Source organism: Lynx rufus, unplaced genomic scaffold (genome assembly GCF_022079265.1).
Source record: "Lynx rufus isolate CCGP_SWC_20201006 ecotype Redwood Valley unplaced genomic scaffold, mLynRuf1.p SCAF_10, whole genome shotgun sequence".
Taxonomy (NCBI): Eukaryota; Metazoa; Chordata; class Mammalia; order Carnivora; family Felidae; genus Lynx; species Lynx rufus.
This window is the reverse complement of record NW_025814824.1, coordinates 31791969-31817908: the sequence shown is the minus strand read 5'-3', so window position 1 is coordinate 31817908 and position 25940 is coordinate 31791969. Positions and strand designations below refer to the sequence as shown.

At 36.7% G+C, this 25940-nt stretch overlaps 1 protein-coding gene across 1 annotated transcript in view; it reads left to right on the top strand.

The window, feature by feature from the left end:
* Positions 1-644: 644 nt before the first annotated feature.
* Positions 645-25940, top strand: part of KIAA2026 (KIAA2026 ortholog) — a 132964-nt gene continuing 107668 nt past the window's right edge. Inside the window, exons 1-2 of the mRNA XM_047103306.1 lie at positions 645-1434; positions 21354-21554. Of these exons, the coding sequence (XP_046959262.1) occupies positions 842-1434; positions 21354-21554 (794 nt within the window). The 5' untranslated portion in view covers positions 645-841. The remainder of the gene's footprint in view (positions 1435-21353; positions 21555-25940) is intronic.

Here is a 25940-nt window from a genome sequence, read left to right as displayed (position 1 = left end):
AACAGTAGTCTACATGCTGATGACATAATTGGTCCGCGCAACGTATAGGCCTCGGAGCCGGTCGCGCAACCCAAGTCAGTGCTTTTGCGTAGCTGGGCGAGACGCGAAGGGGGTGGGTGGGGCTGTTCTACTACGCATGCGCACCGTGGATGGCGACGGTGCCCTTTTTTTGCCTCTTTCCAGAGCCTTGGGGGTTGCTTGAGTGCCCTCCCTCTTCTTCTCCGCCCCTCCCCTTCCTTCCCCCCGCCCTCGGCCCAGCGGGACTTCTAACTGACAGTTGTCGCCGGGGCCGTTCCGCGCGCCGCCTCCTCCTGCCCGGGTACCCCGCAGGTAGAGAGGGGGCGGGAGCGGGTGTAAGGGGAGAGGAGGAGGAGCTCCAGCCTCCGCAGCCCAGTGCTGCAGCCCCCTTCGGGGCGGCTAGAGAAGAATCCTCACTTCCTCTTCGTCCCCTCCCAACCCCCTTACGGCCGGCCCGGAGAGGGTGGGGCGCCGAGGCCGCGGCAGCCAGGCCTAGCCTGGCCGGTGAGGAGCAGGCGGGCGGGGCGCGAAGGGGTGAGGCAAAGGAGGGCCTGGCGCGCTCCGCCGCCGGGGGGAGGGGAGAGGAGGGCACCTAGGCTCTCCTCTTCTCTCCCCCCTCCCCAGCGCGCCATGTAACCCCGCCCCGCCGGCTACAAGCTCAGGACCCCCGCGGGTAGCTAGCGGAGCAGGAGGCTGAGAGGAAAGCCCAATGCGGCTGGGGCTGCGGGGCAAGGCCGAGCCCTAAGGAAGCGGCCCGCGCTCACGCGTTCCCCGGCGCCTCGATCGGCGTCTCCACACGGCCCAACGTGGTTCTGCCGGGGCCATGAGCGTGCCCGAGACGCCGGGGGAGATGGAGCCTGCCGGGGAGGAGGAGCGGCCGCCACCAGCGACCAAGGAAGAGGACGACGAGGAGGAGATGGCAGTGGCGGTCCCGGCCTCAAGGCCGGCTCAAGGGAGGGGTACCTCGTCGCAGGAGGAGGAGGACGACGAAGAGGAGGAGGAAGAGGCGATGGTGGTCGGGGGCGGTGGCTGCAAGGAGCAGGACCTGACCTATGAGCTGCAGCAGGGCTACCGCATCCTGGGCGAGTTCCTGCAGGAGAAGCACCGGGGCCTCACTGCCCCCTTCCTGCAGCCCTTGGGGGGCATTGTCTTCGGGGAGGCTGAGGTGGCTGAGGGGCCGCGCAGCGGGGGCCGGGGCGGTCGCGCCCTCCCGCAGCAGGTCGGGCAGGGCATGTGTCTGCTACAGATGGAGGAGAAGTTCGCCGGCGGCCTGTACCGCGGCATCACCGAGTTCGTGGCGGACTTCAGGTTGATGCTGGAGACATGCTACCGCCTGCATGGAGTGGACCATTGGATCTCCAAACAGGGCCAGAAGCTAGAGATGATGCTGGAGCAAAAGTTGGCGCTTCTTTCTCGGTAAGTGAGTCCTGTCCCCAGTGGGACTGATGGAGTGACACAAACATCGTCGCACGTGTCCGAGGATGGGTTGGGCCAGGGGACGGGGGGCGTAGCTGTTACGTGCAGGGTTGGTGCTGCAGAACCCGGGAGGAGGAGCAGGCCTGAGTGGAGGCCCACAAGGGTGTGGTGGGTGTGTGGTGAATGTACTCATTACCCAAATGGAAAGCTGAAAGGGAGTCGAGTCCTGAGCGCAGAAGAACAGGTAAAGTTTGTAGATAGAAAGTAATATGGTACCCATAGGAAGAATTACGGGGGTAGGGTAGAGGGAAAGAAAGTTTTAGTGAGATGGGAGATGGACCCGCCACTTTTAGACAGTTTTAACATGACGTTAGAAAAGGTTTTGGGATGAAGTATCGTTAGAAAAATGTGTTTGGCTTATGTAAAAAGATGGTCGTTTCAAACCGTTTAAAAAATGTATCTTTTTTTCACTACCCATGTCCACCGTCGGAAATTTACGGATTGTGTTTAAATGGTTAATGATTGGCGTATTCCTGATCTTTTCTCTCAGCTTCATATGAGGAGACCGAATTTTTGTGATAATAGTGGATGCATCAACACAAAATTTTTAAAACGTTTAGACTTTTGTGTTTATTCTACCAGAAATCAGAGTCAATTCAGATGGCACTGTGCTCTTGATATAATCCACACAAATATCCAGAGTCAATTATTTTTCTTTAGTCAGAGAAAATAATGTAACACAAGAGATACTAAAATAAACATATTTATAAATATATATTTGATGTGAACCAAATTAATTTCTCAAGTGGAAATTCTTCAGGAATAGAAAAATAATTGAATGTTGGAAATGGTAGTTGAAGTGGAATAGTAGTTTGATTCTTTACTAGCTGAGTGAACTTGAACAAGTCACTACCTTTTTGGCTTCAGATAATAATAGTATCTCATGGGGTTGCTGTAAGATTAAATGAGTTAATAAGTGTAAAGTCAACAGTGTCAGTTCCATAATTAGTCTGATATAAGTTGTAACCATTACAATATTAGCAATAGTAGTTGAATAAATGAATATTTTCCTCATTTCCTGGGCCTTATACTAGTGCTTTTATGGAATAGTTTCTGAGAAGTTGTAGGTTTTTGGTCCTTGATTTATTTTATTTTTATTTTATTTTATTTTATTATTTTATTTTATTTTATTTTATTTTATTTTATTTTATTTTATTTTATTTTATTTTATTTTATTTTATTTTATTTTATTTTATTTTATTTATTTTTGAGAGAAAGGAAGAGAGAGAATCTTGAGCAGGCGCCACACTCAATGCAGTGCCTGACGTTGGGCTGGATCCCATTACCCTGGGATCATGACCTGAGCCTAAATTAAGAGTTTAATGCTTAACTGATTGAGCCAACCAGGTACCCCTGGACCTGGATTTATAATGGTAGTTTAAAAATAATCTAATATGTCATTGGCTTCCCATACGATGTTTTCAAGACTATCAGTGACTTCTTTCACTGAAAACAACAGTTAACCTAGTGCTTGACTCATTAGAGGGCCTCTATTTAAGGAATTTCTTCTTGAATCCTTTCATAAAATACAATCATTTGGTAATGATTATTCACAGATTTGCTTTTAATACTTTATTTAATGTTATTATACTTGTGTAGTGTGTTTGTTACTATTGTCTCCACAGAGTCATTATAGTTATGACTTACAAAGAAAAACAATCCATTCACACGTCACTTTTTTAAGTGGTAAAATATACTCCAAGTTGATGTCACAGGATTTTAGACTTGGAAGGCACCATAGCGTTCATCTAGTCCAAGCATCCAGATTTACAAATGTGGAAACGGCTTTAGCATGAGATTGCATGAAATTGCTAAGAAGTAGCATATTGGTTTGGATGAATTACAGGTGTTTTCAAAAGTGTATGTGTATAATAAATACTTTTTGAGCCCGACAAAAGAACAAGAAGACTGTTGAACATAAAGTTAATTTCTAAATGCTTAGTTAGAATGATTCCTGGTGGCTAATGCTCAGAATGCTGTATTCCCATATGGTCTAATAGCATCCATACTTAGAAATTAAACTTAAGGGGCCCCTGGGTGGCTCAGTCGGTTAAGTGCCCGACTTTGGTTCAGGTCATTATCTCGCAGTTCATGAGTTCCAGCCCCAGGTTGGACTCTGTGCTGATGGCTAGGAGCCTCGAGCCTGCTTCGGATTCTGTGTCTCCCTCTCTCCCTTTGCCCCTACCCCGCTCATACTCTGTGTGTGTGTGTGCACGCGTGTGTGTCTTAAAAATAAACATTAAAGAAAAATTAAACTTAAGACATTCTCAGTTGACTCCATAGCTCCGGGGTTAGAGCACTGGTCTTGTAAACTTAAGACATTCTGTTGTTTATAAACATAATGACATAATGTATTTCTGACATTATTAGTTCAAGAGATAAAATTCTTGCATTTTAGTAGCAAAAACTAAAAATATGATGGTCTCAGATGAAGTTTTGAGTCCTTCAATTTTATTGTATTTGATGTAAGTAAACATTTTGTAATTAATTATTAATAAGTTTGCCAGACCACACTTGTAGAATTCATTTCTTTTTCTATAATAGCCTAAAATCTGAGTTATTACTAAATAAATGCTTTGAGTGGGCATAACTTTGAGAAAAGTGTGGGTTATAACTGGTATAAATTAAGATACATAGATGTTCCAGAACAACATTCTGTGAACCGGCCACATGAGTATGATTTTTAGCAGTTGACTCAGATACCTTGTTTGAAAACACATGGTATGTGGTATTTTAGTAATAAAAAAAAATCTCTTAGATATTATTTAAGTTTTCTTTTGTCTTATATATATTTGTAAAACATTGAATTCTTATTTTTAGATTATTGTAAAGAGAACTTTACAGCTGCTCCATATACTGCTGAGCTTTTAGCGAGCAAGAAATGAGATACAGTAAAGAAAATGACACATTATCATGGTAGAGCAGCCCAATAGTTTTAGTACCCTGGACTATGGACACAGTGTTTAATTTGAATCTCAGTCTAAGTCATTTGTACTATCAGAGTATTAGGCTAGATTATTTGTACAGATTAGTATCTGCCAAAGCTAGACATTCAGCTTCCTGAGATCAAAAGATAAGCCCAAGCCTATAAACATAGTTTAGTAGGGAAACAGAGACTTAAAAAGATAACGATTCTGTAATGGACATATAGACAGGTACATGGGGAATTTAAGAGGGAGACCTAAATCTGAATGGGAATAAGTGTGTGGATGGCAAGTGAGAAGAGGAAATGAGAAGGGGGAAAGAGATTAGGTAAAAGATAACATAAAGACATTTATACCTGAACAATTATTGAAGATTGCTGCTGTATATTTTTTGGAGGGCTTCAGGGTGGCATTGTAGAATGCTCAACTATAGTGAATGCAAGGTATGAAATGCAGTGTTTCTGGGAACTACAGGTGCTTCTGTATAGCTACAGTGTGGTCTCCAGAGTAGAGTTTGCACCCCAGCAGGTATGCAGGATGATTGACTGGGGTGAAGGAAGAAAATATTACAATTTCAATATATTTGTTTTTTTTTTTTTAATTCTTTTTAAATCTCTATTTTAGTTTACTTTTTGGTGTATATAATAGCATTGCATGTATAAAGTATAAACTTATAAATATACTTTTATATATAAATATATATTAGTGACATATAACAATTTGTTTTATGTATATATTATTTATGATAAAACTAGGATTAAGATTTAGACAACAAATCTATTCTCAAAGTTTTATATATACATATATATATATATATATATACACACACACACACACACATATATAGTGGCTAATATACAATGTGTATGTACAGTGTGCTCTTGGTTTTTGGGGTGGATTCCCGTGGTTTATTGCTTACATACAACACCCACTGCTCATCCCAACAAGTGCCCTCCTCAATGCCCATCACCCATTTTCCCCTCTCCCCCACACTCCCATCAACCCTCAGTTCTCTGTATTTAAGTCTCTTATGGTTTGCCTCCTCCCTCTCTGTAACTGTTTTTTTTTTTCCCCTTCCCTTCCCTCATGGTCTTCTGTTAAGTTTTTCAAGATCCACTTATGACTGAAAACATGTGATATCTGTCCTTCTCTGACTGACTTATTTCACTCCGCATAGTACCTTCTAGTTCCATTGACATTGCTGCAAATGGCATGAATTCTTTCTCATTGCCAAGTAGTATTCCATTGTACATATAAATTGCATCTTTATCCATTCATCAGTTGATGGACATTTAGGCTCTTTCCATAATTTGGCTATTGTTGAAAGTGCTGCTATAAACATTGGGGTACAAGTGCCCCTAGGCATCAGCACTCCTGTATCCTTCGAATAAATTCCTAGTAGTGCCATTGCTGGATCATAGGTAGTTCTATTTTTAATTTTTTGAGGAACCTCTACACTGTTTTCCAGAGCGGCTGCACCAGTTCGCATTCCCACCAACAGTGCAAGAGGGTTCCCATTTCTCCACATCCTGTCCAGCATCTACAGTCTCCTGATTTGTTCATTTTAGCCACTCTGACCAGTGTGAGGTGGTATCTCAGTGTGGCTTTGATTTGTATTTCCCTGATGAGGAGTGACGTTGAGCATCTTTTCATGTGTCTGTTGACCATCTGGATGTCTTCTTTGGAAAAGTGTTCATGTCTTCTGCCCATTTCTTCACTGGATTGTTTTTCTGGTGTTGAGTTTGATAAGTTCTTTTGTAGATTTTGGATACTAACCCTTCTTCCGATATGTCATTTGCAAATATCTTTTCCCATTCCATCGGTTGCCTTTTAGTTTTGTTGATTGTTTCCCTTGCAGTGCAGAAGCTTTTTCTCTTCATGAGGTCCCAATAGTTCATTTTTACTTTTAAGTCCCTTGCCTTTGGAGATGTGTCAAGCAAGAAATTGCTGTGACTGAGGTCAAAGAGGTTGTTGCCTGCTTTCTCCTCTAGGGTTTTGATGGTTTCCTGTCTCACATTTAGGTCTTTCATCCATTTTGAGTTTATTTTTGTGAATGGTGTAAGAAAGTGGTCTAGTTTCATTCTTCTGCATGTTGCTGTCCAGTTCTCCCAGCACCATTTGTTAAAGAGACTGTCTTTTTTCCATTGGATATTCTTTCCTGCTTTGTCAAAGATGAGTTGGCCATACATTTGTGGGTCCAGTTCTGGGGTTTCTATTCTATTCCATTGGTCTATGTGTCTGTTTTTGTGCCAATACCATACTGTCTTGATGATTATAGCTTTGTAGTAGAGGCTAAAGTCTGGGATTGTGATGCCTCCCGCTTTGGTTTTCTTCTTCAATATTACTTTAGCTATTTGGGGCCTTTTCATACAATACAGATTCCACACAAAGGTTAGGATTGTTCTAGCTTTGAGAATTATGCTGGTGCAACTTTGATTGGGATCTCATTTAATGTGTAGATTGCTTTGGGTAGTATTGACATTTTAACAATACTTATTCTTCCAGTCCATGAGCATGGAATGTTCTTGTGTCTTCAGTTTCGTTCATAAGCTTTCTATAGTTTTCAGCATACAGGTCTTTTAAATCTTTGGTTAGGTTTATTCCTAGATATTTTATGGTTCTTGATGCAATTGTAAATTGGGTCAGTTTCTTTATTTCTCTTTCTTTTACTTTGTTATTGGTGTATAAAAATGCAACCGATTTCTGTACATTGACTTTGTATCCTGCGACTTTGCTGAATTCATGTGTCACTTCTGGGAGTCTTTTGGTGGAGTCTTTCAGGTTTTCCATGTAGAGTATCCTGTCGTCTGCAAAAAATGAAAGTTTAACTTCTTCTTTGCCAGTTTTGAGGCCTTTTATTTCATTTTGTTGTCTGATTGCAGATGCTAGGACTTCCATCACTATGTTAAACAACAGTGGTGAGATTGGACATCCCTGTCGTCTTCTTGATCTCAGGGGAAAAGCTCTCAGTTTTTCCCTACTGGGGATGAGATTAGTTGTGGGCTTTTCATAGATGGCTTTTATGATGTTTAGGTATGTTCCTTCTATCCTGACTTTCTTTAGGGTTTTTATTAAGAAAGGATGCTACGTTTTGTCAAATGCTTTTACTGCATCTATCGACAGGATCATGTGGTCTTATTCTTTCTTTTATTAACGTGATGTATCACACCGACTGATATGCGAATATTGAACCAGCCCTGCAGCCCAGGAATGAATCCCACTTGATCATGGTGAATAGTTCTTTTTATATGTTGTTGAATTTGATTTGCTAGTATCTTGTGAATTTTTGCATCCATGTTCATCAGGGATATTGGCCTGTAGTTCTCCTTTTTTGTGGAGTCTCTGTCTGGTTTGGGAATCAAGGTAATTCTGGCTTCATAGAATGAGTCCGGAAGTTTTCCTTCTGTTTCTATTTTTTGGAACAGCTTGAGAAGGATAGATATTAATTCTCCTTTAGATGTCTGGTGGAATTCCTCTGGGAAGCCATCTGGTCTAGGACTTTTATTTATTGGGAGAAATTTGGTAACTGATTGAATTTCTTCACTAGTTATGGGTCTGTTCAAATTTTCTATTTCTTCCCGTTTGAGTTTTGGTACCGTGTGGGTGTCTAGGAATTTGTCCATTTCTTCCTGGGTGTCCAGTTGGTTGGCATATAATTTTTCATAGTATTCTCTGATAATTGCTTGTATTTCTGAGGGATTGGTTGTAATAAATTCATTTTCATTTGTGTTTTTATCTATTTGGGTCCACTCTCCTTTTTGAGGTGTCTGGCTAGGAGTTTATCAGTTTTCTTTATTTTTTCAAAAAACCAGCTCTTAGTTTCATTGATCTGTTCTTCCGTTTTTTTTGTTGTTGTTGTTGTTTTGATTCTATATTGTTTATTTCTGTTCTGATCTTTATTATTTCTCTTCTGCTGGGTTTGGTGTTTCTTTGCTGTTCTGCTTCTAGTTCCTTTAGATGTGCTGTTAGATTTTGTTTTGGGGATTTTTCTGTTTTTTGAGATAGGCCTGGATTGCAGTGTATTTTTCTCTTAGGGCTACCTTTGCTGCATCCTAAAGGGTTTACATTGATGTATTTTCATTCCATTTTTTTCCATATATTTTTACATTTCTTCTTTAATTGCCTGGTTGACCCATTCATTGTTTAGTCGAATGTCCTTTAACTTCCATGCATTTGGAAGTTTTCCAAACTTTTTCCTGTGGTTGATTTCAAGTTTCATAGCATTGTGATCTGAAAGTATGTATGATCTCAATTCTTTTGTATTTATTGAGGGCTGTTTTGTGATCTATCTTGGAGAATGTTCCATGTGCACTCCAGAAGAATGTATATTCTGTTGCTTTAGGATGAAAAGTTCTAAATATATCTGTCAAGTCCATCTGGTCCAGTGTATTATTCAGAGCCATTGTTTGTTTATTGATTTTCTGTCTAGATGATCTGTCCATTGTTGTAAGTGGAGTATTAAAGTCCCCTGCAGTTACCACATTCTTACCAGTAAGATTGCTTATGTTTGTGATCAGTTGTTTTATATATTTGGGTGCTTCTGAATTCAGTGCATAAACATTTAGTTAGCTCTTTACAACTGTCACAACTTTACTGTCTTCTAGGGAACTTGAATATAAATGCACTGTATGAGAGTTAGTGACCCAGGGAGCCTTCTGTTTTGCCTGTGCTGAGAAGTGATTGCTTCTGTATGATAAGGAATAGCTGTAGTGGTAGGTAGTAAGATGTTCAGCAGAGCAGTCCTAACTTAGTAAAAATGCTTACCAAAATTGTTGACGTTGGTAAGGCACTGAATGCTATTTTCTTGTAAATAAAAACTTAACCTTTGTGTGTACCTTAGAGAAAATCAAGAAATGGAAAATTATTCTGAACAAAATATTCTTATTAAAAATTAATTATGATAGTCTGCAGTTCTTTTGGAAATTTAATTTTTTTATTTGGTGCCACTGCAGTTACAAATATAGGCCTTGAAAGTTTTGTTTGTTTGTTGTTTTTATAAGGACTTTTGCAATTCCTGTTGAACTTGCCATCTTGCATTTTGCTAATGAATGCCTTCTTGTTTAATCCTTTGCTTTCACTTTCCCCTCTCCATCTATTTGGTGAATGAAATAGTTTAGATCACTTCGTAGTTACAACTTTTGTCCTTTCCACTCTATTGTGCTATTACTTAAACTGTTTATCTTTTGAGTCTTCCTTTGGCTGTGTTTTTCATTATAACTGTGGATAATCTCTGAAGTTATGCCTTTAGATCTTCTTAAATCTATTCTTGTATGGCAAGAGCATTTATTTTTTATAACTTTATCAGTAAGACTCTCAAATCAATATTTTGAGCTTTCCCTTTTGTTTCAGTTTCATATTTCTGTCCACAGAACTTTTCCAATGGGTTGTACAACTATTGTATCTGAAAATGTTAAAAACTAAGTTTATTTCTAACCCAGATCTCCTTCTAATTTTTCTGTTTTTCTTTTCAGCTTTCTCATTCTTCTCCGTGGTGTCACTATTGTTTCAATCTGAATATATCAAATTCATCTTTGATTCTTACACTTTTCATTCAGTACATACACACTATCATCATGTTCATTGCTGAGTTCCTGTTGCTCAGCAAATATTTTGAATGAATGAATAACGGGAATGAATATAATTAGTATTCTTTCTCTACTCTTTCCTACTGATGTAAAACTGTTCTTTCTGCAAAGTCCAAGTCCTTGATGAGAAAGTAATCACACAGTATAGAGCAGTTGAGTAAATATGAATGAAAAAATATCACATGGGAAGCTGGGAAGATGGCAGAGCAGGAGGACCCTAAGTTTGCCTTGTCCCACAGATACAACTAGGTAACATATCATATCAATGTAAATACCCCAGAAAACTACTGGAAGACTGGCAGAACAAATTCTACAGTTAAAGGTAGAGAACAGGCCACATGAAAGAGGGTAGGAAGGGTGGAGATGCAGTGGGAAGCAAAATCCTGGCCATCGCGGGCAGTAGGAAGTCACAAGTGTGGAAAAGGGCAAGAAACAGAGTATCACCCTGGGGAGTCTGCATGGGAAAGCTGAATCCCTATAACATTTGGCTTTGAAAATGAGAGGGGCTGAATTCGTGGGTTCTCATAACTAACGGAACATAAAGTTTGGAATTTTGAAAATCAGTGGGCTTAGTTCTGGGAGAGCTCAGAGGATGTTAGGAAGCTGAGACCCTCCCTTAAAGAGACACCTTGACAAGTGTAATATTCCCGTTATAGGTATTTCAGAATAAGAAGAGAGAGAAAAGGGAGCAGAAAACTTATTTGAAGAAATAATAGCTGTAGACTTCCCTAATCTATTGGGGAAGGGCACAGATATGCAGATCCAGGAGGCACAGAGATCCCCCAACAAAATCAACCCAAGGAGGTCCACACCAAGACAAACAGTAATTAAGGTGGCAAAAATTAGTGACAATTTTTTTTTAAGTGGCAAGAGAAAGGAGATACAAACAAGGGAAACTTCATGAGTTTGCCTGTCAGCAGATTTTTCAGCAGAAACATTGTAAGCCAGAAGGGAAGGGCATGAAATATTTAAGGTGCTGAAAATGAAAGATCTGCAGCCCAGAATACTGTACCCAGTTAAGACTATCATTCAGAATATAAGGAGAGATAAGAGAGTTTCTCAGACAGAAACTAAAGGAGTTCATGACCGCTTAATCAGTCCTACTAGAAATCTTTGAGTGGAAAAGAAAGACTATAAATAAGAGAATGAAGAGTAGGAAACACAAAAGCAGTAAAAATAAGTATATCTGTAAAAATCAGTCAAGAGATTCACAAAATAAGAGGATGTAAAATGACAGTATATACCTAAAATGTAGGGGGAAGAGGAATAAAGAACAGGTTTAAATTTATGAGACCACATATATAGAAGATATTATATGCAAACTGAATGGTAACCACAAATTCAAAAACCAGTAATAGAGATGTAAAGAATAAAAGAAAGAAATTTAAGTCTATCACCAAAGAAAGCCAGCAAACCATGAGAGAAAGACAAGAAAGGATCAGAGAAAAATTTCAATAACTATTTTGAATGTAAATGGACTAAATACTGTAATCAAAAGGCACAGTGTGACAGAGTAGATAAAAAACAAGACCAATCTATATGCTGCCTACAGGAGAGTCATTTCAGAAGAAAAGATGCCTGCAGATTGAAAGTAGGGGATAGAGAAACATTTATCATGCAAATCGTTGTCAAAACAAAGATAGGATAGCAATATTTATATTGGACAAACTAGACTTTAAAACAAAGACTGTGAGAAGAGAGAAGGATACTATATAATAATCCTACAAGAACATATAACAATTATAAATATTTATGCACCCCACATGGGAGCACCCCAATACATAAAAAAATAACAAATATAACGGAACTCAACAATAATAAAACAACAATAGTAGGGGACTTTAACACCCCACTTACATCAGTGAACAGATCATCTAAACAAAATCATCAAGGAAACTGGCTTTGAATGACACATTGAACCAGATAGATTTAGCAGATATATTCAGAGCGCTCCACCCTAAAACAGCAGAATACATATTCTTTTCAAGGGCACATGGAATATTCTCCAGAATAGAGCATATATTAGGCCACAAAACAACTCTCAAGAAATTCAAAAAGATAGAAGTCATATAATGCATATTTTCTGACAATGCTATGAAACTAGAAATCAACCACAATAAAAAATCTGGGAAGACCACAAACACGTGGAGGTTTAATAATATGCTAGTAAACAATGGGGCAACCAGAAATCAAGAAGAAATTAAAAATTACATGGAGACAAAAATAAAAACAAAATGGTACAGAATCTTTAGGATGCAGAAAAGCAGTTCTAAGAGAGAAATTTAGGGGCGCCTGGGTGGCGCAGTCGGTTGAGCGTCCGACTTCAGCCAGGTCACGATCTCGCGGTCCGTGAGTTCGAGCCCCGCGTCGGGCTCTGGGCTGATGGCTCAGAGCCTGGAGCCTGCTTCCGATTCTGTGTCTCCCTCTCTCTCTGCGCCTCCCCCGTTCATGCTCTGTCTCTCTCTGTCCCAAAAATAAATAAACGTTGAAAAAAAAAAAAAAAAACTTTAAGAGAGAAATTTTTTTTTTTTTTAAATTTTTTTTTTTCAACGTTTATTTATTTTATAGCAATACAGGCCTCCTTAAGAAGCAAGACAAATCTCAAACAACCTAACCTTACAGCTAAATGAGATAGAAAAAAGAACAAACAAATCCAAATCCAGCAGAAGGAAGCAAACAGTGAAGATTAGAGCAGAAACAAATGATACAAAACTAAGAAAGCTAGGAGCTTGTTCTTTGAAAAGATCAATAAAATTGATCATCCCCTAGCCAGACTCATCAAACAAACATAAAACAACAACAACAAAAAACCCAAAACTCAAAATCACAAATGAGAGAGGAGAAATAACAACCAACACCACAGAAATACAATTACAAGAGAATATTATGAAAAAACTGTATGCCAACAAATTGGACAAACTTAGAAGAAGTGGATAAATTTGTGGAAACATAACTAACCAAATTAGAATCAGGAAGAAATAGAAAGTTTGAATAGACTGAACCGGGAAATAAATTGAATCAGTAACCAAACAACCACCCAAAAACACAAGTCAAAGACCAGATGGCTTCACAGTTGAATTCTACCAAATATCTAAAGAATTAATAGGTATTCTTCTCCAAGTATTTCAAAAAATAAAAAAGGAAGGAAAACTAACAAATTAATTCTGTGAGGCCAGCATTATCCTGATAGCAAAACCAGATAAAGACACCACTACAAGAGAGAACTGCAGGCTATTATCTGTGATGAACATAGATGCAAAAATTCTCAATAAATACTAGCAAACCGAATTAAACAATACGTTCAGAAAGCCATTCACCTACATAAAATTAAAAAAAAAATCATTCGCCACAATCAAGTGGAATTTATTTCTTGGTTGCAAGGGTGGTTCAGTGTTTCCGAATCACTTGATGTGATACGTCAAAAACATTTGACAAAATACAATATCCATTCACAATAAAAACCCTCAACAAAGTAGGTCCAGAGGGAATATATGTCAACATGATAAAGGCTTTATATGAAAAACCAACAGCTCACCTCATTCTCAGTGGGGAAAAACTGAGAGCTTTTTGGCTAAGGTCAGGGGGAAGACAAGGATGTCCACTCTCAAACTGCTATTCAACATAGTACTGGAAGTCCTATCCACAGCAATCAGACAACAAAAAGAAAAGGAATCCAAATCGGCAAGGAAGAAGTGAAACTTTCACTATTTGCAGATGAAATGATACTGTATATGGAAAATCCGAAAGACTCCACCAAAAAAGCTAGAACAAACAGTTCTAACATTTATATGAAATCATGAAAGACCCCAAATAGCCAAAGCACTATTGAAAAAGAAGCAAACCTGGAAGCATCACAATTCTAGACTTCAAGTTATTACAAATCTGTAGTAATCAAAACAGTATGATGCTGTCACAAAAATAAACACACAGATCAGTGGAACAGACTAGAAAACCCAGAAATAAACCCAAACTTTATGGTCAATTAATTTTGACAAAACAGGAAAGAACGTCCAATGGGAAAAGGACAGTCTCTTTAACAAATGGTATTGGGAAAACTGGACAGCAACATGCAAAAGAAAGAAGCTGGACCACTTTCTTACACCTATTAAAAAATAAATTCAAAATGGATTAAAGACCTAACTGGGAGACCTGAAACCATCAAAATCCTAGAAGAGAATACAAGTAGTAACTTCTTTGACATCAGCCATAGCAATTTTTTCCTGGATATGTATTGTGAGGCAAGGGAAACAAAAGCAAAAATACACTTTTGGGACTACATAAAAATAAAGAGCATTTGCACAGTGAAGGAAATCAAACTGAAAGGCAAGTCGAACAAAACTGAAAGGCAACCTCTACAGAATGGAAGAAGATATTTGGAAATGACATATCTGATAAAGGGTCAGTACCAAAAATATATAAAGAACTTATGAAACTCAATGCCAAAAAAAAAAAAAAAAACGCAATTAAAAAATGGGGAAGACATGAACAGACATTTCTCCAAAGAAGAATACATATGGCCAATAGACACATAAAAGAATGCTCAACGTGACTGATCATCAGAGAAATGCAAATCAAAACTATAATGAGATATCCCCTCACACCTGTCAGAATGGCTAAAATCAACAGCACAAGAAACAACGTATTGGCGAGGATGTGGAGAAAAAGGAACATTTGTGCATTGTTGGTGGGAATTCACACTGGTGGAGCCACTGTGGAAAACAGTATGGAGGTTCCTCAAAAGTTAAAAATAGAACTACGATTCAGCATTTTCACTATGGGGTGTTTATGCAAAGAATACAAGAACACTAATTCAAAGGGATACATGCACCCTGATGTTTATAGTAGCATTATCTATGGCAGCAAATTTTTATCGTAGAAACCCAAGTGTCCATCAGCTGATGAATGGATAAAGAATAATGGTATGTATCTACAATGGAATATTATTCAGTCATAAAAACAAAGGAAATTTTGTTATTTTGCAGTGACACAGATGCAAGCTAGAGAATATAATGGTAGGCAAAATAAGTCAGAAAAAGACAAATACTATATGATTTTACTTGTGGAATTTAAGAAAAAAAACAAGCAAAAGGAAAAAAAGACAAACCAGGAAACAGACTCTTAACTATAGAGAACAAATTGATGGTTATCAGGGAGGAGGTGAGTGGAAGAATGGGTGAAATAGAGGATGGGGCTTAAGGAGTGTACTTGTGATGAGCACTAGGTGATGTATGGAATTGTTGAATCAGTATTGTATACCTAAAACTAATATAACAGCATATGTTAACTATACTGGAATTCAAATAAAAAAAATTCATAAAAATATTTTAGGTTTAAAATAAATCATTTAATTATTTATTTTTGAGAGAGTGTGAATGGGGGAGGGGCAGAGAGAGAGGGAGACAAAATCCCGAGCAGTCTTCATGCTGTCAGTGCAAGAAAGATGGAATGCCTGAGACAGATAATTGGTTAAGAGAGATGAGATCAGCAGTTTGTCAGGTATGATGGGTCCCAACTACCTGATACGTGGATAGCTAAAAGGCTGAATTATATCAGTGCAAATGAAGGAATCAAATAAGGGATTGGAGATCTGGATGATGATGGGTTAAAAATGCAAGAGGAATAAGAGTAATAACTGGGAGAATAGTAGGTAAGGAAGATCAAGTAAGAAATGAATTTCATAGCCTAATAAATACCTTTTTTTGTAGGCATGAAGACTTTTTTTCTTAAAACTTTTCTGGATATTCAGTACAGCTGAATATGAGAGTACTTGTTTCCAAACTTTTATGATCTGGCTTCCCAAGCAGAAAATATTTTGAATAGGTACCACCAATGTATCTATATTTATTTATCAATCATTTAATCATATTCTGTACTATTATATTTTGTATATTGTAAAGTGTTACAATCTAAATACTTAAACATGAGAGATAAGCATATTTTAAAATAAGTGTTAACATTAATGTTACAAAACGTTAGTTTTGGTGAGGGCATTGTGATATTTCATTAGTTTTGAAAACCTTGGTTAATACTTGACTGTAGAACTATTTGAAAGTTTTGTTTTATATTAAATTTATTTTAATACTTGGCTTTAATGACTTTTGTAGTTCAGAGCTCATAAAGATGCATACATCCAGATGGAATGGCATTGTAAGCTGGGCTGACTATATTAGACAGGCAAAAGTTTTTGTTGAAATAAACCAATGAGAGTTTTGTCTTCCCTAATTTCAAATAGTTGTTCTTGAAGTCTAATAATACTACGGTTCTACTTTGATGGATAATTTTCATTTGCCCATCCAAATCTATTCTCCACTTTTGTGCACTGTGCTGTGTCCCAGGAGGCTGATTTCTAAGGACTGCATCAACTGGTCTGCCTTGTGTTCTGGCTTTTGATTGGGTTCAGTCAATGGGAGGCACTGACAGGAGGACTGGAGAGAGGTCAGGATAGCCTAATGGCTTTCGCTTTGCTGGGCTATATGTCATCAGTAACTGTGCTCCATCATTCTGTGGCCCTCTTCTGTAATTATAGCTTCCTTTGTTCTAGTAATGATCCCATCTTTTTCCCCTTTTGGGTCCAGAGTGATTGATAGCTCCCTAGCTAGCCCAAGAGTGCTTCACCATCCCTTACTAATTTCCCTTAACGTTGGCTACGCATTTGTGAATAGTCTTTTCATTAAACATTACATCCGTTTTAGTATTACCTGGCTAGCACTCTGAGGGCTGTAGTCGCATTTAAAAATTTTGACTGAAACTCTTTATTTAGAATATTTTTAAACAGATTAGATAATTTTGTTTCCAAGTTTTAGTTGTACAGATAGAGTTTTTATAGGTGACACATTTCTTTGTTTTGATAGCAACAACGAAAATCACATAATAAGGGAAACTTTTTCAAACATCTGTTTTTTTGGGGTGGGCAGTGTTAGTGCATGTATTAACCATAAGTAAAGCTTAAATAGCAATTTACTTCTTTATTAATACTTAACTTGAATAATTTGAAACAGAATTAAGCCTCTGAATTCTGAAATTTGGAATGTGTTAACAACACAGAAAAGACCTTTGATGCTTTATGTGAAAAAAAAAACAAAAACAAAAACAAAGGGTAACTAAAACTCAATGAGTCCACTATAATTATTGCTTAGCTTTTGCTTATAGTTAGCAATCTGTTATTTTCAAACTATTGCCAGAGTGATTTCATAAACTAATTTGCCTAATAGTACAAAAGCTTGAATTTTGGAAAGGGAGAGTTATTTTAGTGTATGATTTGATTGTTGATTGGTTGTCTGACAATTCTTATTTGGAGGTAAGATTTATTTTTGTCTTACTGCATTTTATTCTCTGATAAATGAAACCCAAGTAGTTAGTAACAATTGTTTGATAGGTATTTCACTCTGGAGAAAATAGATGGCTGCAATTTTTCAACTTGAATTATGTCTGTAAATTTAAAATGAAAAATAGCTTGGCTTGTATCCTTCCATATATCTTTGTGTGTGTGTGTGTGTGTGTGTGGGGGGGGGGGGGCTCTAAAGTTACATCCATTAAAAAAACAAAATCCTTATTCTCCTGGAGCTTTTATTCTGGTGAGTTGAAAAATTACCAAATAAATAGGTAATTATACAATATAATGTCGTGGTAAACAGGAAGGAAAAGAAATGGGTAAGGGAACAGAGTAACAAGGGATCCTTTACCAGTTATGATGGTCAGGGAAGTCCTCTCAGGAAGTCCTCTCAACTGCTGTTGAACAGACATTAGGATAAAGTGATAATGCCTAGCCATACAGATACCTGGGGGAAGAGTGCCTGAAGTGAGGATGAGCTTGATCAAAGGCAAAGCTGATATTGGTGTGACTAAGAATAACAGAGACATTTGTGGCCAGAACACAAAGAGCAATGAGCAAAATGGTATAAAATGAGGTTTGGAGTGGTTGATAAGGGTCATATCACACTGGTCTTATAGGCCATCAGAATTTTGGTTTTTATTTTAAGTGTAACTGAAAGGCGTTGGAGGAGACAGAGCAGGGGGATGACATGATCTGATTACCTTTCGAAAGGATGACCTGGGTTGCTGCATGAAGAATAGACTGTAAAGAGATCAGAGTAGAAGCCAGGGTGCCTGTCACAAAGAGATTGCAGTAGTCAGATGAGACTTTGAACTTGTATACAAACACACATGCTACTTGGTGCCATATATATGTTTACATATACTCATTTATATATGATTGCTTTTGGCTTAAAAGATATATTCAGAATTTTTTTCACATTCAGCAATGTAATGTAGACATCTTTTATAGTGAGTACATACAGACTTCCTTACTCCTTTTGATGGATGGATGTTATTCCATGTTATGGTACACATTATTTAATCCATGTTGTATAGAAGGACATTTATGTTTACCGGTTATTCTTTTTACTTTTTTATTTAAGTTTACCTATTTATTTTGAGAGAGACAGAGACAGCATGAGCAGGGGAGGGGCAAAGAGAGAGGGAGAGAGATAATCCCAAGCAGGCTCTGTGCTGCCAGCTGCAGAGACTGACACAGGGCTTGAACTCACAAACCATGAGATCATGATCTGAGCTGAAACCAAGAGTTAGTCGCTTAACTTACTGAACCACCCAGGGGCCTTGGGGTTATTCTTTTTAAAAGTACTCTGTGCAAACGTGTGTGTGTGTGCGTGTGTGTGTGTGTGTGTGTGTGTGTGTATTATTGCTCACAGTTGTGGAGATACGCCTGTAGGGTAAATTTCTAGGAGCATGAAGGGTCAAAGGATATGTGCACGTTAAATTTTAATGATTCTTACCAAATTGACTTATAAAAATGGTGTGCCCATTTTACACATCCAATATTGTATAGAATTATTCTTTTCTTAGATTCTCCCCAACACTGAGGAATATGTCTTTTTAATCTTTACATGTTGATATAAAAGGTACATTACAGTTTTCCTTCTTGTATTTTAATTATGAATGATAACTATCAAAGCATATCCATTTTTATTTCTGATGAGTAGTAAAGGATATTAATTTCTCTTTGAATATTTCTCTAAAGGATAATTTCTGAAAAAATACTGTTTAAAAAGTAGTTTATATAACTTCATCTTTTCTACTTGTAGGACTTCTCTACTTGAAGTTAAAGGGTAAAATTTGGTTGCTGACTTGTTTACCTAACAATTTAGCTGTGTGTCTTACTATTTCCCTCAACTCTCTGCATATACTGTGACCTCTGAGAACTCATGTTTCAGTGCATTAATGTTCTCTTCCATTAGTATTGATGAGGAAGTAATTAAAATTACTTTTATCACCAGTCAGTTTATTAGCTTTTGGTCCACATTCCTTATTCCCAGCCCAATTAGCCATCATACAGATCTACGCTATTGTGCATAAAATAATCACAGCCTGAAACAGTGTGGCTACATTAGCCCAAATTCTTCAGGATTAGTTGAAAACTAATTTAAAAGTTCATGACCTACTTAAAGCTAAATCAGTTACATTATTATCCCCTATAACAAAGAAAATACATAACAGTGCCATAGTTCAATAGAACCTTGTAGTTGTACCATTCATGGGATCTAGATGGCCTGAGACTAAGATTGTTATAAAAGTTCTTCTAATTTAAAGTAATAAACCACTGTGAACAAAGTCCAAGATGGACAGGCATTTGATTGTATTTCATGCCACTAAGGTTTGTTTTGTTGAACCTTACCCTATTTTAAGAAAAGCTTGTAGGAAAGCAGGAAAATTTGATTACAGGGTCAACTTTTAATTTACATAGATTCTTATCGAGCGTGTTGAATGCTTACCTGGGGTATTGACTTGATTTTGCCATTGTAGAAACAACACCATGTACAAAACCTTCAGAGGCTCTGGAATATTTTGCAAGGTAGAAGAGTAGGTATTTTCCCTGATGCTTTTTGTAATTCTCCCTTTTACAGATAAAAGTTCAGAAGTCAGGTTTTAATTTAAACTTTAAAACTTGATAAGATTAATGTTTTTTTCCCCAGTGTAAATTTTTTTTATGTTTATTTACTTATTTTGAGAGAGAGAGAATGAGTATGCGTGTGCTCACCAGCAGGAAAAGAGCAGAGAGAGAGAGAGAGAGGGACAGAGAGACTCCAGGCATACTGTACACTCAGCGCAGAGCCTGTTGTGGGGCTTGATCTCACAATCGTGAGATCATGGCCTGAGCCAAAATCATGAGTTGAATGCTTAAACGACTGAGCTACCCAGGCATCCCTTCCATTATACATTATTTTAATCAGTTATTTCAAATTCATTAAGGGGATATATGGATAATTAAACTCCTGAGAAACTTTTTCAGCAGTATTTTCAAGTCCTAGTCTAATATTAATAGAACATTATAGAGTAGAGAGACATTTGTGGTGACATTGAAGAGGTAATCTTAATTCCTAGATTCTTATTATAGGTTAGTCAGTTTTCTGAATTTGCACTTATATGTTGTAATACTTCATTTGTTTAGAATTTCTTCAAAGTGTTTATGTACCATGAATTTACTCCCTCAAAATGTTTTTGTAGTATCGTTTATTCTCCTATACCAATGATAAGTAGTATGAAATACATGAAGAAATGTAAAGATGAGCTGCATTTAATTTTGCAAACAATAAACTTTTTTTCCATTAAAGAGATAGTGTTTTAATGCTTAATTTTAGTGCTAAAGATTTATATATTTCTTTTTTTAAATTTTTTTAATGTTTATTTATTTTTGAGAGAGGGAGAGAGACAGAGCATAAGTGGGGGAGGGGCAGAGAGAGAGGGAGACACAGAATCTGAAGCAGGCCCCAGGCTCTGAGCTGCCAGCACAGAGCCCAACGTGGGGCTCGAGCCTGCTGACCACAAGATCATGACCTGAGCTGAAGTCGGACGCCTAACCAACTGAGCCACCCAGGCGACCCAAGATTTATATATTTCTTAAATGTAGGGAAGGGACTATCACTCAGAGTGATTTTATGATATGGGTAAGGAAAACTAGAAATTAACGTAGGGTGAATAAAAATCTGGAGCATAGGGGCACCTGGGTGGCTCAGTCAGTTAAGCATCTGGCTTTGGCTGAGGTCATGATCTTGTGGCTCTTGAGTTCCAGCCCCATATTGGGCTTTCTGCTTTCAGAGAACCCACTTCAGATCCTCTGTCTCCCTCTATCTGTCCTCCCCCTGTGTGCTTGCTCTCTCTCTTTCTCTCAAAAATGAACATCAAAAAAAAAAAAATCTGGAGCTTAGTTAAGTAAGGTTTAACTATATACTTTTTATATAATTAGCAAAAGGGATTATTCTTAAGATGCTGGCTAAGTGGGTTTATTGCTTACCCAGAAGGTTTAACCTTATGAATTGACTTATTCTTCTCCAAGGCACCTGAGAGAAAAGACAACGATAGCAGTCACATCTAGAGGCTATTATGGACTGGAGGATGAGAAGGGAACTGCATGTACCTCAACAAGGCGTCGGTCAACACCACGAAGTTTGGCAGGCTTGACAAGTGGAGTTTTTGAGTCAATAATGGTTCAAGTTTTGAGACAGGAAGAACAGCTGAGAGCAAAAGAAGAAAAAAGGTAAATGTTAAAAAAAAAGTTTCATGTTTAAATTTCTAGGAGCTTATATAACTTGTGTGCCCATGTCAATTTGGGCCCATTTTAGTAGTGATGCAAAATACATGGTCACCAAGTGTATAAATTCATAATGAAATAATCGCAGTGAAATTTGTTTAAAAATATAATTTTAAATTTTAATCCAAATTACTTTGAAACTATAAAAAATAATTTTGACAGAAGATTTCAGAATGCCTTCTAGATTTCTAGAATTATAAATGGAAATAGATGTATTATCAAATTTTAAATTAAGAGAGTTTTATATAGATTTGTATAGCCTTAGAATAGTTTCACATACATTTAAAATTAAAATAAATTACAAAGATTATGTAGTTCAAAATGACACATAGGTTTACCTCTGCTAGTTTCTCCATTGGTATTAATTTTCTGGATACTCAGCTTACTCTGGGCTCATCAAGAAAGAATGTTGTGCTTAGTTAGTGTTACCTTCTAGGATCTGGGAGCATGGACTAATGGCATTTATATAACATTTTATTTATAACAAAGAGACAAGGGCCCAGAGAGGTGAGTGATTACTCAGAAAAGACTGGTGATTTTTATACTAAATCAAATCTCAGACTCAAACTATGGTAGGAATGATTGCTGATATAATAGGGAACTGCTAATGCTTACTCAAAAGCAATTTATAATATGTTGTTGCTACTTTCATAGTAATAAATTTAGCTTGCTTTGATAACTGTGTGATTAAAACTCAACTTTGAGACTTTCTTCTACCATACTTTTTATTCTAGTGATTAATTCAGAACCCACTGTGAAATGCTTTTTTTTCCTTCTACAAAACCTCATAGAACTACTCTTGCTATAAGAAAGGGGATTTTATGGAAAGGGATAAAGATTAATCCCACAATAGAGTATAATAGATTGGAATGGAGAGAAAATGGAGAGGAAGGCTTGTAGGAAGAAAGCTGTAGTAGTCTAGATCTCCACTACTGATGACCAGAAATAGGGAGAGAGAGGTCAGATTGTTATGGGAACAAGTAACAAGACTTACTTAATACCTTCCTTGATACTAAGGGGGAACAAAGATTAAAAAAAGACAAAGATAAGTCAGGACACAGTTATAATCATGGTGATTGAGCAGTTACGAAGGAGAAAAAAGAATGGTAATCATTTATTGAATATGATTATTTGCCAGGTTTAGCTCTAGGCATCTTACATGTATTTAACATTTGTCCTGAAGCACAGAGAGATTAATTAACTTGCTCAAGGTTAGGCAGTTTTTGAGTGGTAGTCAGTATTTGAACCCAGGCAGTTTGGCCCTGAAGGTTGTGCCCCTAAACAGTATGCTGATTTATGACTTGTAAAATGATGGAATGAACAAAGAAAACAGAAGAGTCTAAGTCCATCGTATGGGGAAAGATCAGTAAATTCTTTTTAGTTAGTTGTTTGAAGTGATAAGAGAAACATTTAATCATTCAAGTAGGAATGACTAGTAAAAAACTAGAAATATAACTGAATCTTTTTGCTTCCTCCGATTTTACATGTGTTTATGTATTAAATGTCTTAGTGTTTATGTATTATGTTTATGTATTAAATGTCTTATTTTTTATATTTTATATTTTTTATATTTTATATTTATATTTTATATTTTAATACAGTAATTAAATGTATTAAATTATGTATTAAATGTCTTAGTGACTATGATAGTTTCATAGAGTAATATGAATTAAAGTTTTTCTTTGGGTGTAGTGTTAACTTTTGATTTTTAAGTTGTAAATATTTTAAAGATGAAGCAAAGAATAAATAAAATTATAATAAAGACCTATGTACCCACTACTTAGCAGTTTTTAAAGAAATTAACGTAGATAAAATTGATCCCCTGTATTTTCTCTTTGTCCCCAGAAGAAACTGCTCTTGTCATTCTCATGCCTTTTATTATTGAATTTTAATAATTCTTTTGTATATTATGAATACAAGTACTTTGTCAGATATATATGTATTGCAGATATTTTCTGTCTATGGCCTTTCATTTTCAGTGTTTAATTTTAAGAAAAAGAAAATTTTAACTTTGGGTTTGTTCTTTTTTTTTTTTTTTTGATGTTTTGTGCTTTTTAGGACTTAAGAAATCTTAGCTTACCCAAGATTATGAATTTTCTCCCTTTTTTCCCAGAAATTTCTAAATTTTTATTTTATGGTTAGGTTTGTGATTCATTTGAACTTAATTTTTTTTAACTTAATTTTTATGTGTGGTTTGAAGTAAGGATAAAAGTTTATTATTTTTCCCATATGGATAGTCTATTGTCCCAGAATCATTTGTTGAAAAAACTGTTCTTAGATTATAAATTAGATTTGCATTTTAGTTGAAAATCAGATGAACATATATTTGTGAGTCTTTGTGGACTTTATATTATTTCATTTATCTATAGGTCTGTTCTTAGGCTAATAATATATTGACTTGATTGCTATAGCTTTTATAGTAAGCCTTGAAATTTGGTAATATGAGTCTTTGTTTTTTGTTTTCAAAATTGTTAGGTTATTCTAGGATCTTTGCATTTATTTCTATGTGATTCATATCATATTGTAAGCTCCTACAAAAAAACAGCCTGAGGAAATTTTGATTGAGATTGCATGGAATTTATCAGTCAGTTTCCAGATAATTGTAAATTTCTTTCAGTGCTATTTTGTAATTTTAAATTGTTTACATTTTCCATATATTTGGTTAACTTTATCCATACATATTTTCATGTTTTTAATGAGATTGTAAATCATTTTTTAAAGTCAATGTATTAGTTTTTATATAGAAACACAATTTTGTATAGATATTTTGTATAGAGTTTTGTAGAGATACACAATTGATTTTAGTATAGGGCCTTTTGTCTGTACTCTAAGTTCTGAAAGATTTTGATGCTTAGGGTTTTTTGATGGGTTGGTGTCCTTATTACTATGAGTATCTCTTTTTATCCCTGATAATATTTCTGACACTGTTTAACATTGCATGTATCTCCACTGTTGGCTTTTGAGCCATCATTGTTTGAATTTTTTTTTTTTTTTTTTTTTTTTAGTGGCTTCTCTAGGCTATTTATCCCATTTAACTTCAAATGTTATACTACTTTACAGTATACTACTATTTACCTCTTCTCATACTTTGTGCTGTTGTTGTCATTTACTTCTACAATGTATTGTAAACCCCAATGCTCCATTATTGTATGTTCTTCAAACAGTTACTTGTTGAAGAACTTTAAGAATGAGGGGGAAAACGCATTTTAAATTTATCCATACGTATACTCTTCCCAACAATCTGCCTTCCTTTGTATTGATCCATGATGCCATCTGGTGTCATTTTTCTACTGCCTAAACAACTTTCTTTATCATTACTCATAATGTAGGTCTGCCAATGAACTTTAATTTTTTGGTGTGAAAACAGTTTTTAGTTTTCCTTTCATTTTGAAGGAGAAAGATCTACATTGACTTCATTTTTTTTCTCCCCTATCAGTACTTAAAGTCTGACATAACTATATGTAATTTTTTCTTGAGTTTTAATTTAAATTCCAGTTAGTTAACCTACAGTGTAATATTAGTTTCAAGTGTACAATGTAGTGATTCAACACTTCCATACATCACCAGGTGCTCAGCATTCCTTAATCTTCATCACCTATTTAACCCATCCTACACTGCACTTCCCTTCTAGTAACCATCAGTTTGTTCTCCATAATTTAAAAAATTTTTTTTTTATTTTTTTAATGTTTACTTTTGAGAGAGAGAGGGAGACAGAGCATGAGTGGGGGAGGAGCAGAGAGAGAGGGAGACACAGAGCTGTCAGCACAGAGCCTGATGCGGGGCTCGAACTCACAAACCATGAGATCCTGACCTGAGCCAAAGTCGGACACTTAACCAACTGAGCCACCCAGGCTCCCCTGTTCTCCATAATTAAGAGTCTCTTTCTTGATTTGTCTCTTTCTTTTCCCTTTGTTCATTTGTTTTATTTCTTAAATTCCACATATGAGTGAGATGATATGGTATTTGTCTTTCTCAGACTGACTTATTTCACTTAGCACAATATTCTCTAGCTCCATCCATGTCATTGCAAATGGCAAGATTTCTTTCTTTCTTTCTTTCTTTCTTTCTTTCTTTCTTTCTTTCTTTGATGTCTGAATAATATTCCATTGTCTGTATATCCCACATCTTCTTTATCCATTCATCAGTTGATAGACATTTGGGCTCTTTCCATACTTGGTAGTTATTTATTATTGATAATGCTGCTTATAAACATTGGGGTGCATGTACCCCTTCAAATTTGTATTTTTGTAACCTTCGGGTAAATGCCTAATAGTGTAATTGCTGGATCATAGGATGGTTCTGTTTTCAGGTTTTTGAGGAACCTCCATACCG